Source organism: Coregonus lavaretus, assembly GCF_964263955.1.
Source record: "Coregonus lavaretus genome assembly, contig: HAP1_SCAFFOLD_396, whole genome shotgun sequence".
Classification (NCBI taxonomy): Eukaryota; Metazoa; Chordata; class Actinopteri; order Salmoniformes; family Salmonidae; genus Coregonus; species Coregonus lavaretus.
The window spans coordinates 215,158-232,313 of record NW_028157602.1 but is presented as its reverse complement, the minus strand read 5'-3'; the positions used below and the strand labels follow the sequence as shown (position 1 = coordinate 232,313).

The 17,156-nt window shown below is 41.4% G+C and overlaps 1 protein-coding gene across 1 annotated transcript in view; it reads left to right on the top strand.

Moving 5' to 3' along the window:
• LOC311125175 (uncharacterized protein) overlaps positions 1-17,156 on the top strand; it is a gene marked incomplete at both ends in the record, with an annotated part of 33,790 nt that continues 16,634 nt past the window's right edge. The window contains one exon of the mRNA XM_084199230.1: positions 1-31. Within this exon, the coding sequence (XP_084055356.1) occupies positions 1-31 (31 nt within the window). The remainder of the gene's footprint in view (positions 32-17,156) is intronic.

Here is a 17,156-nt window from a genome sequence, read left to right as displayed (position 1 = left end):
ATGGCAGACCTGCTTCGCACGCTTATATTCGGTAAGTATTGTTTTAATTATGGCAGTTCTGCGCCGCTATTTCAGTGTCGCATGATTGGAAACGCGGTCGATGTAGTCTACTCTTCAATTTGTTGCATTTGGTTGTTGAAACATTGACTGATACAATATTATGAATGAATCCATCGTTTAAATTATCATTGCAATTGTTTATTCTCACATGATGACGACTGTGCATTATCAACAGAAGCCATAGTAAACCCTGCCCTATAGGACCTATCGTGATCATAGGCTGCTACCGTATTTTCCAACGCAATATCCACAGACGCATAGAACTGTCAACATCATTATTTTGCCCCAGAGGCCTGCATGTATGGAAGGAAAGAAAATCCATGTAGGCTCTATCTATCATTGGCAACAAACTGCTTTGTTGAACGTGATGTTCATTATACGTGCATTGATTGTTGCAGTAGAGTGAATTCAATAATACCTGTGTTTGAATTTGAAACCTACATCTGTCCAAGTAAGAGAAGTGTCATTTCTGTGAATTTACAATGATGTTCTAAGAACATTAAATAATCATAATTTGAATATGATTATTTTCATAATCTAGAATCATGACACACTTCAGATGATAATCTAGAATCATGACAATCTTCAGATGATAATCTAGAATCATGGCAAGCTTTAGATGATAATCTAGAATCATGACAAGTTTTAGATGATAATCTAGAATCATGACACGCTTCACATGTACGCCTATCAAATACGGTATTGGTTTAAACATTTTAGTATAATGGTCACTGTTCAAACCTATGTAGCCCATAAAATGAAACATGTCTGTAGACAACTGAAAAGCAATCTTTAATGTTGATAAAGAGGAGCTGGCCTACTTGCTAGTCTTGGTCTAGAGTGGGCTATTCGTTCTTATATTGTGGCTGTGCTCTTGCAGCCTGGTCAATGCATCAGACATAATTAATGAGCACAGTCAAACCTGGTTGGGGATTAGCCAACTAATAGAGAGCACACATTATCTTGACAGTTTCCCTCAGAAATGGCTTACCCTTCAACACATACAGTGAGGGAAAAAAGTATTTCATCCCCTGCTGATTTTGTATGTTTGCCCACTGACAAAGACATGATCAGTCTATAATTTTAATGGTAGGTTTATTTGAACAGTGAGAGACAGAATAGCAACAAAAAAATCCAGAAAAACGCATGTCAAAAATGTTATGAATTGATTTGCATTTTAATGAGGGAAATAAGTATTTGACCCCTCTGCAAAACATGACTTAGTACTTGGTGGCAAAACCCTTGTTGGCAATCACAGAGGTCAGACGTTTCTTGTAGTTGGCCACCAGGTTTGCACACATCTCAGGAGGGATTTTTTTCCACTCCACTTTGCAGATCTTCTCCAAGTCATTAAGGTTTCGAGGCTGACGTTTGGCAACTCGGACCTTCAGCTCCCTCCACAGATTTTCTATGGGATTAAGGTCTGGAGACTGGCTAGGCCACTCCAGGACCTTAATGTGCTTCTTCTTGAGCCACTCCTTTGTTGCCTTGGCCGTGTGTTTTGGGTCATTGTCATGCTGGAATACCCATCCACGACCCATTTTCAATGCCCTGGCTGAGGGAAGGAGGTTCTCACCCAAGATTTGACGGTACATGGCCCCGTCCATCGGCCCTTTGATGCGGTGAAGTTGTCCTGTCCCCTTAGCAGAAAAACACCCCCAAAGCATAATGTTTCCACCTCCATGTTTGACGGTGGGGATGGTGTTCTTGGGGTCATAGGCAGCATTCCTCCTCCTCCAAACACGGCGAGTTGAGTTGATGCCAAAGAGCTCGATTTTGGTCTCATCTGACCACAACACTTTCACCCAGTTCTCCTCTGAATCCTTCATATGTTCATTGGCAAACTTCAGACGGGCCTGTATATGTGCTTTCTTGAGCAGGGGGACCTTGCGGGGGCTGCAGGATTTCAGTCCTTCACGGCGTAGTGTGTTACCAATTGTTTTCTTGGTGACTATGGTCCCAGCTGCCTTGAGATCATTGACAAGATCCTCCCGTGTAGTTCTGGGCTGATTCCTCACCGTTCTCATGATCATTGCAACTCCACGAGGTGAGATCTTGCATGGAGCCCCAGGCCAAGGGAGATTGACAGTTATTTTGTGTTTCTTCCATTTGCGAATAATCGCACCAATTGTTGTTACCTTCTCACCAAGCTGCTTGGCGATGGTCTCGTTCTCCCGAGTGGCGCAGTGGTCTAAGGCACTGCATTGCAGTGCTAGCTGTGCCACTAGATCCTGGTTCGAATCCAGGCTCTGTCGTAGCCAGCCGTGACCGGGAGACCCATAGGGCGGCGCACAATTGGCCCAGCGTCGTCCAGGGTAGGGGAGGGAATGGCCGGCAGGGATGTAGCTCAGTTGGTAGAGCATGGCGTTTGCAACGCCAGGGTTGTGGGTTCGATTCCCACGGGGGGCCAGTATGCAAAATAAAAAATAAAAAAATAATGTATGCACTCACTAACTGTAAGTCGCTTTGGATAAGAGCGTCTGCTAAATGACTAAAATGTAAATGTAAAATGTAGCCCATTCCAGCCTTGTGTAGGTCTACAATCTTGTCCCTGACATCCTTGGAGAGCTCTTTGGTCTTGGCCATGGTGGAGAGTTTGGAATCTGATTGATTGATTGCTTCTGTGCACAGGTGTCTTTTATACAGGTAACAAACTGAGATTAGGAGCACTCCCTTTAAGAGTGTGCTCCTAATCTCAGCTCGTTACCTGTATAAAAGACACCTGGGAGCCAGAAATATTTCTGATTGAGAGAGGGTCAAATACATATTTCCCTCATTAAAATGCAAATCAATTTATTACATTTTTGACATGTGTTTTTCTGGATTTTTTTGTTGTTATTCTGTCTCTCACTGTTCAAATAAACCTACCATTAAAATTATAGACTGATCATTTCTTTGTCAGTGGGCAAACGTACAAAATCAGCAGGGGATCAAATACTTTTTTCCCTTACTGTAGGTCTAATGGTGCAGGTTTGGGGAGTAACTGATTACATATAAGCAGTTACATCTATTCTGATTACAAGAAAATACTCACATTCAGAAAGGATGTTTGCGAAAAAATACATTGACACATTTTCTGTTTTTTCAATGACTTTCAATTCAGCTGTGAAAAAAGTCAGAGACCACTATGATGACACACCAAATGATGACCACCAATCAGAGACCACTATGATGACACACCAAATGATGACCACCAATCAGAGACCATTATGATGACACACCAAATGTGTTTGATGGATCCGTTTTGTCTTCATCAAATAATCAAAAAGATGACTTTACTTAGTTTAAGTAATCCAAACGTTACGTTACTGATTACATTTTGGACAGGTAACTACTAACTGTAACGGATTACATTTAGAAAGTGACCTACTCAACCCTGTAAATATATTGGGCACCTGGCGTTGTCACGATCGTTGACACATGATGAAGCGGACCAAGGCGCAGCGTGATAAGCGTACATTCTTTTAATGAGTACACACGAACAAAAACAACAAACGATACGTGAAGTCCTAGGGTTTAAACACAAACCTTACGGATCAAGATCCCACAATACAAAAGTGCCAACAGGCTGCCTAAGTATAAGTCATTATCCAACAATTGTTTACAGACAGATTATTTCACTTATAATTCACTGTATCACAATTCCAGAGGGTCAGAAGTTCACATACACTAAGTTGACTGTGCCTTTAAACAGCTTGGAAAATTCCAGAAAATGATGTCATGGCTTTAGAAGTTTCTGATAGGCTAATTGACATCATTTGAGTCAATTGGAGGTGTACCTGTGGATGTATTTCAAGGCCTACCTTCAAACTCAGTGCCTCTTTGCTTGACATCATGGGAAAATCAAAAGAAATCAGCCAAGACCTCAGAAAAAGAATTGTGGACCTCCACAAGTCTGGTTCACCCTTAGGAGCAATTTCCAAATGCCTGAAGGTACCATGTTCATCTGTACAAACAATAGTACGCAAGTATAAACACCATGGGACCACGCAGCCGTCATACCGCTCAGGAAGGAGAAGTGTTCTGTCTCCTAGAGATGAACGTACTTTGGTGCGAAAAGTGCAAATCAAACCCAGAACAGCAGCAAAGGACCTTGTGAAGATGCTGGAGGAAACGGGTACAAAAGTATCTATATCCACAGTAAAACGAGTCCTATATCGACATAACCTGAAAGGCCGCTCAGCAAGGAAGAAGCCACTTCTCCAAAACTGCACATGGGGACAAAGATCTTACTTTTTGGAGAAATGTCCTCTGGTCTGATGAAACAAAAATAGAACTGTTTGCCCATAATGACCATCGTTATGTTTGGAGGAAAAAGGGGAAGGCTTGCAAGCCGAAGAACACCATCCCAACCGTGAAGCACGGGGGTGGCAGCATCATGCTGTGGGGGTGCTTTGCTGCTGGAGGGACTGGTGCACTTCACAAAATAGATGGCATCATGAGGAAGGAAAATTATGTGGATATGTTGAAGCAACATCTCAAGACATCAGTCAGGAAGTTAAAGCTTGGTCGCAAATGGGTCTTCCAAATGGACAAGCATACTTCCAAAGTTGTGGCAAAATGGTTTAAGGGCAACAATATGTAGTGTATTGAGATTATGATGGTGTTAAAGGTTTTTTTGAGTGGAACTGAAAGAATGTTGATTTTGGTATCAAGAGGGCCTGTTTTAGTGTAACGCCACATACAACAGACAGGAAGTGTGGTGTAGACACGGGGATTGGACAGTAGAGGGAGCAACCCACATCTTGGGAGGTTATATATACTGGGGGAAACACGACGGAGGGGCAGAAAGCATTGAGATTTATTTGGGACTGCTTCTCCAGATCTCCGCGGGTCTGTTAACTTATGCTGTAACCTCGTGATATTAATAAAAGCCTCTAAAACACGGTACAGCTTAAGTGGATTCTTTGATTGACAGCAATACCCATCAGCATTCGACGCGATACCACAAAAGTCAAGGTATTGGAGTGGTCATCAAAAAGCCCTGACCTCAATCCTATAGAACCTTTGTGGGCAGAAATGAAAAAGCATGTGCGAGCAAGGAGGCCTACAAACCTGACTCAGTTACACCAGCTCTGTCAGGAGGAATGGGCCAAAATTCACCCAACTTATTGTGGGAAGCTTGTGGAAGGCTACCCGAAACGTTTGACCCAAGTTAAACAATTTAAAGGCAATGCTACCAAATACTAATTGAGTGTATGTAAACTTCTGACCAACTGGGAACGTGAAAGAAAGAAATAAAAACTGAAATAAATCATTCTCTCTACTATTATTCTGACATTTCACATTCTTAAAATAAAGTGGTGATCCTATCTGACGTAAAACAGGGAATTTTGACTAGGATTAAATGTCAGGAATTGTGAAAAACTGAGTTTAAATGTATTTGGCTAAGGTGTACGTAAACTTCCGACTTCAACTGTACCCTGTCGTTCTATATTACTGATGTTACCCTGTCGTTCTATTGGTCTAGTGCTGTCACATACAGTAGAATACATTTGGTTTGTAGCACAGGCCCAGACAGAACAAAGACAGCACTTCTGTACAGTATAGACCTCTCTCCAACTCCCTCCACCGGCTCTGTGATATGTGTTTACCTCAACACAATGCTTTCCTCTGCACTGGCTGACTGGTTGGCTGGCTGGCTGGCTGGCTTACTGGCTGACTGGTTGGCTGGCGGGCTGGCTGGCTGGCTGACTGGTTGGCTGGCGGGCTGGCTGGCTGGCTGACTGGTTGGCTGACTGGTTGGCTGGCTGGCTGGCTGGCTGACTGGATGGATGGCTGGCTGACTGGCTGGCTTACTGGCTGGCTGGCGGGCTTGCTGGCTGACTGGTTGGCTGACTGGATGGCTGGCTGACTGGCTGGCTTACTGGCTCACGACAGTAACACAGATGTTTCTCCAAATGACAATAACCTTGCCTGAATGCTACTCTTATACAAGAAGCTGGCTATGGCGGGATAGAGATATTGAACCTTATTACCTGGTTATTTACTATGCTGACAGAGATATTAAACCTTATTACCTGGTTATTTACTATGCTGACAGAGATATTAAACCTTATTACCTGGTTATTTACTATGCTGACAGAGATATTAAACCTTATTACCTGGTTATTTACTATGCTGACAGAGATATTAAACCTTATTACCTGGTTATTTACTATGCTGACAGAGATATTAAACCTTATTACCTGGTTATTTACTATGCTGACAGATATATTAAACCTTATTACCTGGTTATTTACTATGCTGACAGAGATATTAAACCTTATTACCTGGTTATTTACTATACTGACAGAGATATTAAACCTTATTACCTGGTTATTTACTATGCTGACAGAGATATTAAACCTTATTACCTGGTTATTTACTATGCTGACAGAGATATTAAACCTTATTACCTGGTTATTTACTATGCTGACAGAGATATTAAACCTTATTACCTGGTTATTTACTATGCTGACAGAGATATTAAACCTTATTACATGGTTATTTACTATGCTGACAGAGATATTAAACCTTATTACCTGGTTATTTACTATGCTGACAGAGATATTAAACCTTATTACCTGGTTATTTACTATGCTGACAGAGATATTAAACCTTATTACCTGGTTATTTACTATGCTGACAGAGATATTAAACATTATTACCTGGTTATTTACTATGCTGACAGAGATATTAAACCTTATTACCTGGTTATTTACTATGCTGACAGAGATATTAAACCTTATTACCTGGTTATTTACTATGCTGACAGAGATATTAAACCTTATTACATGGTTATTTACTATGCTGACATAGATATTAAACCTTATTACCTGGTTATTTACTATGCTGACAGAGATATTAAACCTTATTACCTGGTTATTTACTATGCTGACAGAGATATTAAACCTTATTACCTGGTTATTTACTATGCTGACAGAGATATTAAACCTTATTACCTGGTTATTTACTATGCTGACAGAGATATTAAACCTTATTACCTGGTTATTTACTATGCTGACAGAGATATTAAACCTTATTACCTGGTTATTTACTATGCTGACAGATATATTAAACCTTATTACCTGGTTATTTACTATGCTGACAGAGATATTAAACCTTATTACCTGGTTATTTACTATGCTGACAGAGATATTAAACCTTATTACCTGGTTATTTACTATGCTGACAGATATATTAAACCTTATTACCTGGTTATTTACTATGCTGACAGAGATATTAAACCTTATTACCTGGTTATTTACTATGCAGACAGAGATATTAAACCTTATTACCTGGTTATTTACTATGCTGACAGAGATATTAAACCTTATTACCTGGTTATTTACTATGCTGACAGAGATATTAAACCTTATTACCTGGTTATTTACTATGCTGACAGAGATATTAAACCTTATTACCTGGTTATTTACTATGCTGACAGAGATATTAAACCTTATTACCTGGTTATTTACTATGCTGACAGAGATGTGTAGCTATGTTTATGTTTCTCCATACACTCCTTCCTCATCCTGTATTTCACTGACTGCTTCAGAAGGAGCCAGGATAGGGTTCTCTTCTTCCTCTGACATCCAGACAGATATCAGACCTATCCTGAGTCAAACAGATATCAGACCTATCCTGAGTCAGACATATATCACACCTATCCTGAGTCAGACAGATATCACACCTATCCTGAGTCAGACAGATATCACACCTATCCTGAGTCAGACAGATATCACACCTATCCTGAGTCAGACAGATATCAGACCTATCCTGAGTCAGACAGATATCACACCTATCCTGAGTCAGACAGATATCACACCTATCCTGAGTCAGACAGATATCACACCTATCCTGAGTCAGACAGATATCACACCTATCCTGAGTCAGACAGATATCACACCTATCCTGAGTCAGACAGATATCAGACCTATCCTGAGTCAGACAGATATCAGACCTATCCTGAGTCAGACAGATATCAGACCTATCCTGAGTCAGACAGATATAAACCTTCTTGTCTCTGTCTCTATCCACTTTCCCACCTGCCCACAGTTTTCTGCTGTGAACAATGTGCACTGCTGGCAGCCATGCCTAGAGACCAGGGCCTATAAATCTTACTACTACCCACAGTTAAAGCGACCTAGCTGCCTACGCAGTGCTGTAAAGTCAGCCTCTGTCTGCAGCCCAGCCGTCCTCCTACAGCAGGCAGCCAGCATCCTGGACCCTATTTAGAGAAGGTAGAATAGTCATTAATCATGCTGTTGACCCTCATGAATGTACATTGTAGGACAGATAACTGATTGATTAGTGATGGAGATAGAGATAACTCTGTCGGTTGTATAATGACCATAACCCTTTACATGTGCACTGACATTGACAGTGTGCTTTGGCTACTTCATCATTGTGAAGGATATGAAGGATGTCCAATGTGATACAGTGATTGTGAAGGATTGAACCATGTCCAATGTGAAACAGTGATTGTGAAGGATATGAACCATGTCCAATGCGGTGCAGTGATTGTGAAGGATATGAACCATGTCCAATGCGGTGCAGTGATTGTGAAGGATATGAACCATGTCCAATGTGGTGCAGTGATTGTGAGTGCACCTACAGCAGATAGCAGCATCCTGGAAACTATTGAGAGCAGAGAATAGTCATTAATCATGCTAATGACCCCCATGATGGGGAAGACGACTTTGGAGATCCTGAGATAAAGATAACAGAGTAACTGGAACCTGGGTCATTCTACTACACACACACACACACACACACACACCCACACACACCCCCACACACCACACACACACCCACCCACACACACACACACACTCACACACTCACACACCCACACACCCCCACACACCCACACACCCACACACACACCACCCACATGCACGCATGCACACACACACACACACACACACACACACACACACACACACACACACACACATAGACTTCAACTAAAGATGAAGAATCACCCACAAAATCAATGTCCAGTGTGGTGCAGAGCAGTGAGTGTGAAGGATGTCCATGCAGTGTGGGGCCACTGGTTGTGAGAACAGTCCAGGAGTAAAGTGAAGGATGTGGTTCACTTCCAGATGGTTAACAACATTGGCCCTTACAGAGATCATCAGGAGAGCAGAGAGGAGCCAGCCAGAATGACGGCCTATCCTGAACATCACTACTGCAATGCTTGTACTTCATACTTATTTTAGTTATTTTGTATTTGACACTTTATTATTGATTGATTATTGTAGCCTACTGTAATTTGTATTTGTATTTATTATGGATCCCTATTGGCAGCAGCTACTCTTCCTGGGGTCCAGCAAAATTAAGGCAGTTATACATTTTAGAAACATTACAATACATTCATAACAGATTTCACAACATATTGTGCCCTCAGGCCTCTACTCTACTACCACATATCTATAACACAAAATCCATGTGTACATACAGTTGAAGTCGAAAGTTTACATACACCTTAGCCAAATACATTTAAACTCAGTTTTTCACAATTCCTGACATTTAATCCTAGTAAAAATTCCCTGTTTTAGGTCAGTTAGGATCACCACTTTATTTTATGAATGTGAAATGTCAGAATAATAGTAGAGAGAATGATGCTTTTATTTCTTTCATCGCATTCCCAGTGGGTCAGAAGTTTACATACACTCAATTAGTATTTGGTAGCATTGCCTTTAAATTGTTTAACTTCGGTCAAACGTTTCAGGTAACCTTCCACAAGCTTCCCACAATAAGTTGGGTGAATTTTGGCCCATTCCTCCTGACAGAGCTGGTGTAACTGGTTACAGTGGTTGTAACAGGTTTGTAGGCCTCCTTGCTCGCACACACTTTTTCAGTTCTGCCCACAAAGGTTCTATAGGATTGAGGTCAGGGCTTACCAATACCATTCCAATGATGGCCATTCCAATACCCTGACTTTGTTGTCCTTTAGCTATTTTGCCACAACTTTGGAAGTATGCTTGGGGTCATTGTCCATTTGGAAGACCCATTTGCGACCAAGCTTTAACTTCCTGACTGATGTCTTGAGATGTTGCTTCAATATATCCACATAATTTTCCTTCCTCATGATGCCATCTATTTTGTAAGTGCACCAGTCCCTCCAGCAGCAAAGCACTCCCACAGCATGATGCTGCCATCCCCGTGCTTCACGGTTGGGATGGTGTTCTTCGGCTTGCAAGCCATCCCCTTTTTCCTCCAAACATAACGATGGTCATTATGGCCAAATAGTTCTATTTTTGTTTCATCAGACCAGAGGACATTTCTCCAAAAAGTACGATCTTTGTCCCCATGTGCAGTTGCAAACCATAGTCTGGCTTTTTTATGGCGGTTTTGGAGCAGTGGCTTCTTCCTTGCTGAGCGGCCTTTCAGGTTATGTCGAAATAGGACTTGTTTTACTGTGGATATAGATACTTTTGTATCTGTTTCCTCCAGCATCTTCACAAGGTCCTTTGCTGTTGTTCTGGGATTGATTTGCACTTTTCACACCAAAGTACGTTCATCTTCTAAAGCCATGACATCATTTTCTGGAATTTTCCAAGCTGTTTAAAGGCACAGTCAACTTAGTGTATGTAAACTTCTGACCCACTGGAATTGTGATAAAGTGAATTATAAGTTAAATAATCTGTCTGTAAACAATTGTTGGAAAAATGACTTGTGTCATGCACAAAGTAGATGTCCTAACCGACTTGCCAAAACTATAGTTTGTTAACAAGAAATTTGTAGAGTGGTTGAAAAACGGGTTTTAATGACTCCAACCTAAGTGTATGTAAACTTCCGACTTCAAATGTACATGTGTATATATTGCGCATGTTATTGTGTGTTTGTATGCATGTGTCTATGTTTGTCCCCGCTGTTCCATAAGGTGTATTTCTATCTGTTTTTTAAATCAAATTTTACTCCTGGCATTAGTTACTTGATGTGGAATAGAGTTCCATGTAGTCATGGCTCTATGTAGTACTGTGCGCCTCCCATAGTCTGTTCTTGACTTGGGGACTGTGAAGAGACCTCTGGTGGCATGTTTTGTGGGGTATGCATGGGTGTCCGAGCTCTGTGCCAGTAGTTCAAACAGACAGCTCGGTTCATTCAACATGTCAATACCTCTCACAAATACAAATAGTGGTGAAGTCAATCTTTCCTCCACTTTGAGCCAGAAGAGATTGACATATTAATGTTAGCTCTCTGTGTACATCCAAGGGCCAGCCGTGCTGCCCTGTTCTGAGCCAATTGCAATTTTCCTAAGTCCCTCTTTGTGACACCTGACCACACGACTGAACAGTAGTCCAGGTGCGACAAAACTAGAGCCTGTAGGACCTGCCTTGTTGATAGTGCTGTTAAGAAGGCAGAGCTGCACTTTATTATAGACAGACTTATCCCCATGCTAGCTACTGTTGTATCAATATGTTTTGACCATGACAGTTTACAATCCAGGGTTACTCCAAGCTATTTAGTCTCCTCAACTTGCTCAAATTTCCACATTATTCATCACAAGATATAGTTGAGGTTTAGGCTTTAGTAAATGATTTGTCCAAAATACAATGCTTTTAGTTTTTGAAATATTTAGGACTAACTTCTTCCTTGCCACCAATTCTGAAACTAACAGCAGCTCTTTGTTAAGTGTTGCTGTCATTTCAGTCGCTGTGGTAGCTGACGTGTATAGTGATGAGTCATCCGCATTCATAGACACACTGGCTTTAGACACACAAAGCCAGTGGCATGTCGTTAGTAAAGATTTAAAAAAGTAAGGGGCCTAGAAGTCTGCCCTGGGGAATTCCTGATTCTACCTGGATTTTGTTGGGGAGGCTTCCATTAAATAACACCCTCTGAGTTCTGTTAGACAGGTAACTCTTTATCCACAATATTGCAGGGTGTGTAAAGCCATAACACATTTGTTTTTCCAGCAACAAACTATGATCGATAATGTCAAAAGCCACACTGAAGTCTAACAAAACAACCCCCACAATCTTTTTATCATCAATTTCTCTCAGCCAAACATCAGTCATTTGTGTAAGTGCTGTGCTTGTTGAGTGTCCTTCCCTATAAGCGTGCTGAAAGTCTGTTGTCAATTTGTTTACTGTGAAATAGCATTTTATCTGGTCAAACACCATTTTTCCCAAAGGTTTACTAAGGGTTGGTAACAGGCTGATTGGTCAGCTATTTGAGCCAGTTAAGGGGGCTTTACTATTCTTAGGTAGGGGAATAACTTTTGCTTCCCTCCAGGCCTGAGGGCACATATTTTCTAGCAGGCTTAAATTGAAGATATGGCAAATAGGAGTAGCAATATCGTCCTCTATTATCCTCAGTAATTTTCCATCCAAGTTGTCAGACCTTGGTGGCTTGTCATTGTTGATCGACAATAGTACTTTTTTCACCTCTTCCACACTTAATTTACGGAATTCAAAATTACAACGCTTGTCTTTCATAATTTGGTCAGATTTACTTGGATGTGTAGTGTCAGCGTTTGATGCTGGCATGTCATGCATAAGTTTGCCAATCTTGCCAATGAAAAAATCATTAAAGTAGTTGGCAATATCAGTGGGTTTTGTTATGAATGAGCCATCTGATTCAATGAATGATGGAGTGGAGTTTGCCTTTTTGCCCAAGATTTCATTTAAGGTGCCCCAAAGCTTTTTCCTATCATTCTTTGTCATTTATCTTTGTTTCATAGTGTAGTTTCTTCTTCTTTTTATACAGTTTAGTCACATGATTTCTCCATTTGCAGTATGTTTGCCTATCGGTAGTACAGCCAGATCTATTTGCCATTTATTTTGTCTCCTCCCTCTCAACCATACCATTTTTCAATTTCTCATCAATTCGCTGGGATTTAACAGTTTTTGCAGTTATTTTCTTAGTGGGTGCATGCTTATTAGTAAATGGGATAAGCAATTTCATAAATGTGTCAAGTGCAGCGTCTGGTTGCTCCTCATTACACACAACAGACCAACAAATATTATTAAACAATATAAGAATCACTACAGAACTTTTTGTATGACCTCTTACACACAATATTAGGCCCAGCCTTTGGAACTTTGGTTTTCCTAGATATGGCTACTATATTGTGATCACTACATCCGATGGATTTGGATACTGCGTTCAAAAACATTTCTGCAGCATTAGTAAAGATATGATCAATACATGTTGATGATTTAATTCCTCTACTGTTTGTAAATACCCTGGTAGGTTGATTGATAACCTGAACCAGGTTGCAGGCACTAGTTATAGTTTGAAGCTTTCTCTTGAGTGGGCAGCCTGATGAAAGCCAGTCAATATTTAAATCACACAGAAAGTATACCTCTCTATTGATATCACATATATTATCAAGCATTTCACACATGTTATCCAGATACTGACTGGTAGCACTTGGTGGTCTATAGCAGCTTCCCACCAGAATGGGCTTCAGGTGAGGCATGTGAACCTGTAGCCATATGTGTAAGTGTTGGTGTGAGGTGTGACCCAGGTGCGGTGCAGGATAGACAGTAGGCAGTAGGCAGAGATGGTGAAACAAGGATCTTTACTGGTGGTCCCGAAGCCAGAATACTAACAACGGACTTAACACAATAAAAGAAAGGTGGAGCAAATAAGTCTCCAAAAACAGGCTGACAGCCAAAATACGAAAAAGTAACTACGACTGAAATAATAAAGAAACACTGAGAACACTTCTCGAGTACCTGTACATACTTCTCCAATCAGACACTGATTAGTACTGCTGAGCATAGAGAAACTAGCAGAGAAAACTGAGCAAGGGAACACAGGGAAGTGAGGGCATAAATACACAGGTGAACAGGTAGACACAGGTGACACCAATAGGATACTGATTAGTCCAGACTGTGAGTGAGGAGGTGCCTATGGTCGTCGGAGGATGACACCTAGTGGGTCGCTCCGGAACTGCGACCCCCTCCTGTAACACATATTACTTAAACAGTATTTAACATGTGATCCTCTCTAAGCTTTACAGGAATGTGGTTCTGAATATAGACCGCAACACCGCCCCCATTGGCATTTCTGTCTTTTCTGTAAATATTATAACCTTGTATTGCTACCACTGTATCATCAAAGGTATAATCTAAGTGAGTTTCAGAGATTGTCATAATATGAATGTCATCTGTTACTAGCAAATTATTGATTTCATGAACCTTGTTTCTTAAGCTACATATGTTAATGTGGGCTATTTCTAACACTTTTCTGGGATGCTTGATTATTTTGTCTTGCTTTACTGGGAAGCTTAGCAGAGGTAGACATACTCTGGTTATTTTTATTAGTGCAGGGTGAGCTGCACACAGTGGACTTCCTACTAAGGCACACCACCTCAGTGCTAACAGTATTACTCTGGTTCATAGGCATATGATTACTGCATACAATAGCTGTAGGATCAACAGAGGCATTCCGGGCAGTAAGAGGGACATAAATTAGGTTATTTACAATGTGTCTTCCAACACCCATAGGATAATGTACATTTGCTGAATCATTATGACAACTCAGCGACACAATAGTAGGGATTAAATGAGCTGGACTTGGGTCATTGATAAGTCATTGTCTCAACGCAGCCTTATAATGCTGTGAAAGGATCCAGGAACCCAAATGATTTGGGTGGATCCCATCCTCCTTATAATAGCTTTGTTTCCAGAAGGTATCAAAATTGTCAATAAATGTTACACCTACAGTGCTGCAATAGTCTCGTAGCCAGTTATGGAGGGCTAAAAGTTTGCTGAATCGTTCAATGCCACGATTTAGGGAGGACAGAGGGACAGATATTATGGGGCGTTTGTTGGTGTGAAGTAGAGACACAATCAGTTCTTTAAAATCCATCTTCAGCTGTTCTGAGCTGCCCTTCATAATGTCATTTGACCCCACATGAACCATGACAGTATCAGCCCCCGGTGACTGACTCACAGCCTCGGGAAGCAACCTGGTGATATCCTGAACGTTTGCCTCAGGAAAACACAAAGTCTTTGCCCCAGGTACAGATATATGCCTCACCATCGAACTCCCTATCACAATCGCCGGAATGATCCGGCCTCTGCCGTGTCTCGAAGCAGATTGCAAGGCCAGAGCTACAGAACTCACTGTAATGCTTGTGTAGTGTCTGAACAATTTACAATTTTGCTGACGTTTGCAAATGGTGTCTTAGAGGATGTTGATCTGGAGAGTAGTTCTATAGGGGCACCCTAAAGCAGAGGAAGTCTGTTAGGTGGAGTCCTGGGATTGGTCTGTAGGGGAAAACACCCATATCGGGTTACATAGGATATATATACTATGGTTTGGGACAAAAGGAGGGGAGAATAACATATTAGAGATTGGGGCCGGTTATTCTCCAGATGTCTGCAGAAGTCTGTAAATTGGCGCTGAGCTCTTCAATGTAATAAATAATTATAATCGAGGACAGTGTCAGCGGATTTCTTGTTCTCACAGCATCTCAGCATCGTTTTCTCGACACTACACTTGTACTTCATACTTATTGTAGTTATTATAGTTATTTTTGATTTGACTCTTTGTTATTGATGGATTATTGTAGCCTACTGTAATGTTGATTACTGTACTGTAATGTGAAGGGAGCTAGCACACAACTTTTATACCTGCTGTAAGTTTGATTAGATTTGATACTCCACATGATTCCCCTGCAACGGGATGCTATCTGATCCAGTGAACACAGAGGGAATCCGACTCCAACAGAGAGAGATTTAGAGGGAATCCGACTCCAACAGAGAGAGATTTAGAGGGAATCCGACTCCAACAGAGAGAGATTTAGAGGGAATCCGACTCCAACAGAGAGAGATTTAGAGGGAATCCGACTCCAACAGAGAGAGATTTAGAGGGAATCCGACTCCAACAGAGAGAGATTTAGAGGGAATCCGACTCCAACAGAGAGAGATTTAGAGGGAATCCGACTCCAACAGAGAGAGATTTAGAGGGAATCCGACTCCAACAGAGAGAGATTTAGAGGGAATCCGACTCCAACAGAGAGAGATTTAGAGGGAATCCGACTCCAACAGAGAGAGATGTAGGGGCAAGAGAGAATGGATCAACTGAAGAATCAAAATATTTTGCACAATCACTCAGGGATCATCCTAAAATCCTGTTCCAAGTAAAGGAACAATTATCAAGAGTATCAATTTGATTTCATCCACAATGACGATCGTTGTTGTTGTTTGTTTATGTGCATTGGGCAAGTATGAATTACTACATGTGAAGTCAGTAGTGGCCTTTGACATCACATATGGGTCAATGAAATTACGTTGAAAGTAAAGTTTTGTGAGTGGTAAAACTCCAGAAATATGGTCATAGCAGGTTGTTTTGGCGATGTCAGAGGCGGAACTGCATTAGAGCTGTCAAATCCCCAAGCGGCTCCTGGCGTTATACCTAAAGCGGACACTGCCATTGGCTGCAGGGAGTCGCATTAACAGAATACAGCCTGGTTTACACGTTGGAACACTGGAATGCGAGATGTAATCTACACCTCCATTATGATGATAGAAATCCTCTTTATTTGGTTGAATGGTATTTATATTTTCTATATTATATTATTTCTATATAGCCTACACTTTCTTGTTCTGACCTTCTAACGCGAGTGGGGCGGGTGTGGCTTCGTGACAATGATCGCAAGGCGGCTCCAACGCAGTTCCACCTCCAACACTGCCAAAACATCCGCTATTCGGGTGTCTGCTACCGCCAGTGAACGCTTGATCTGATTGAATCTAGGCCATAGTCTCTCTCCTGTGACCTTCAAGTCTTGTCCTTGAAGCTACATTGTGAATAGAGCACTGTTGTGTGCGTCAGCCCCTCGGTGAAGAAGGGGTGCTTTCCAAATGACACCCTATTCCCTACATAGTGCACTTATTTTAACCAGAGCCAGTATATGGGTAATGGTGTGTCATTGGGAAGTACTCAAGGTTAGCCACAGGCGCAGCCGTGTGGGAACGTAGAGAGCACAGAGCCAGAGCAGTACTATAATAGTTGGCCAATAGCCCAGTGTAATGGATGTGGTTCAGTGAAACGTTATGTTTCCATGATGCCTTACCTTGTCTGAGACCTGCCTGGAGGCTTGTGTTAGCTTCCTGAGCTCCAGCCTTTAGCTCAGCGGGCTAACACAA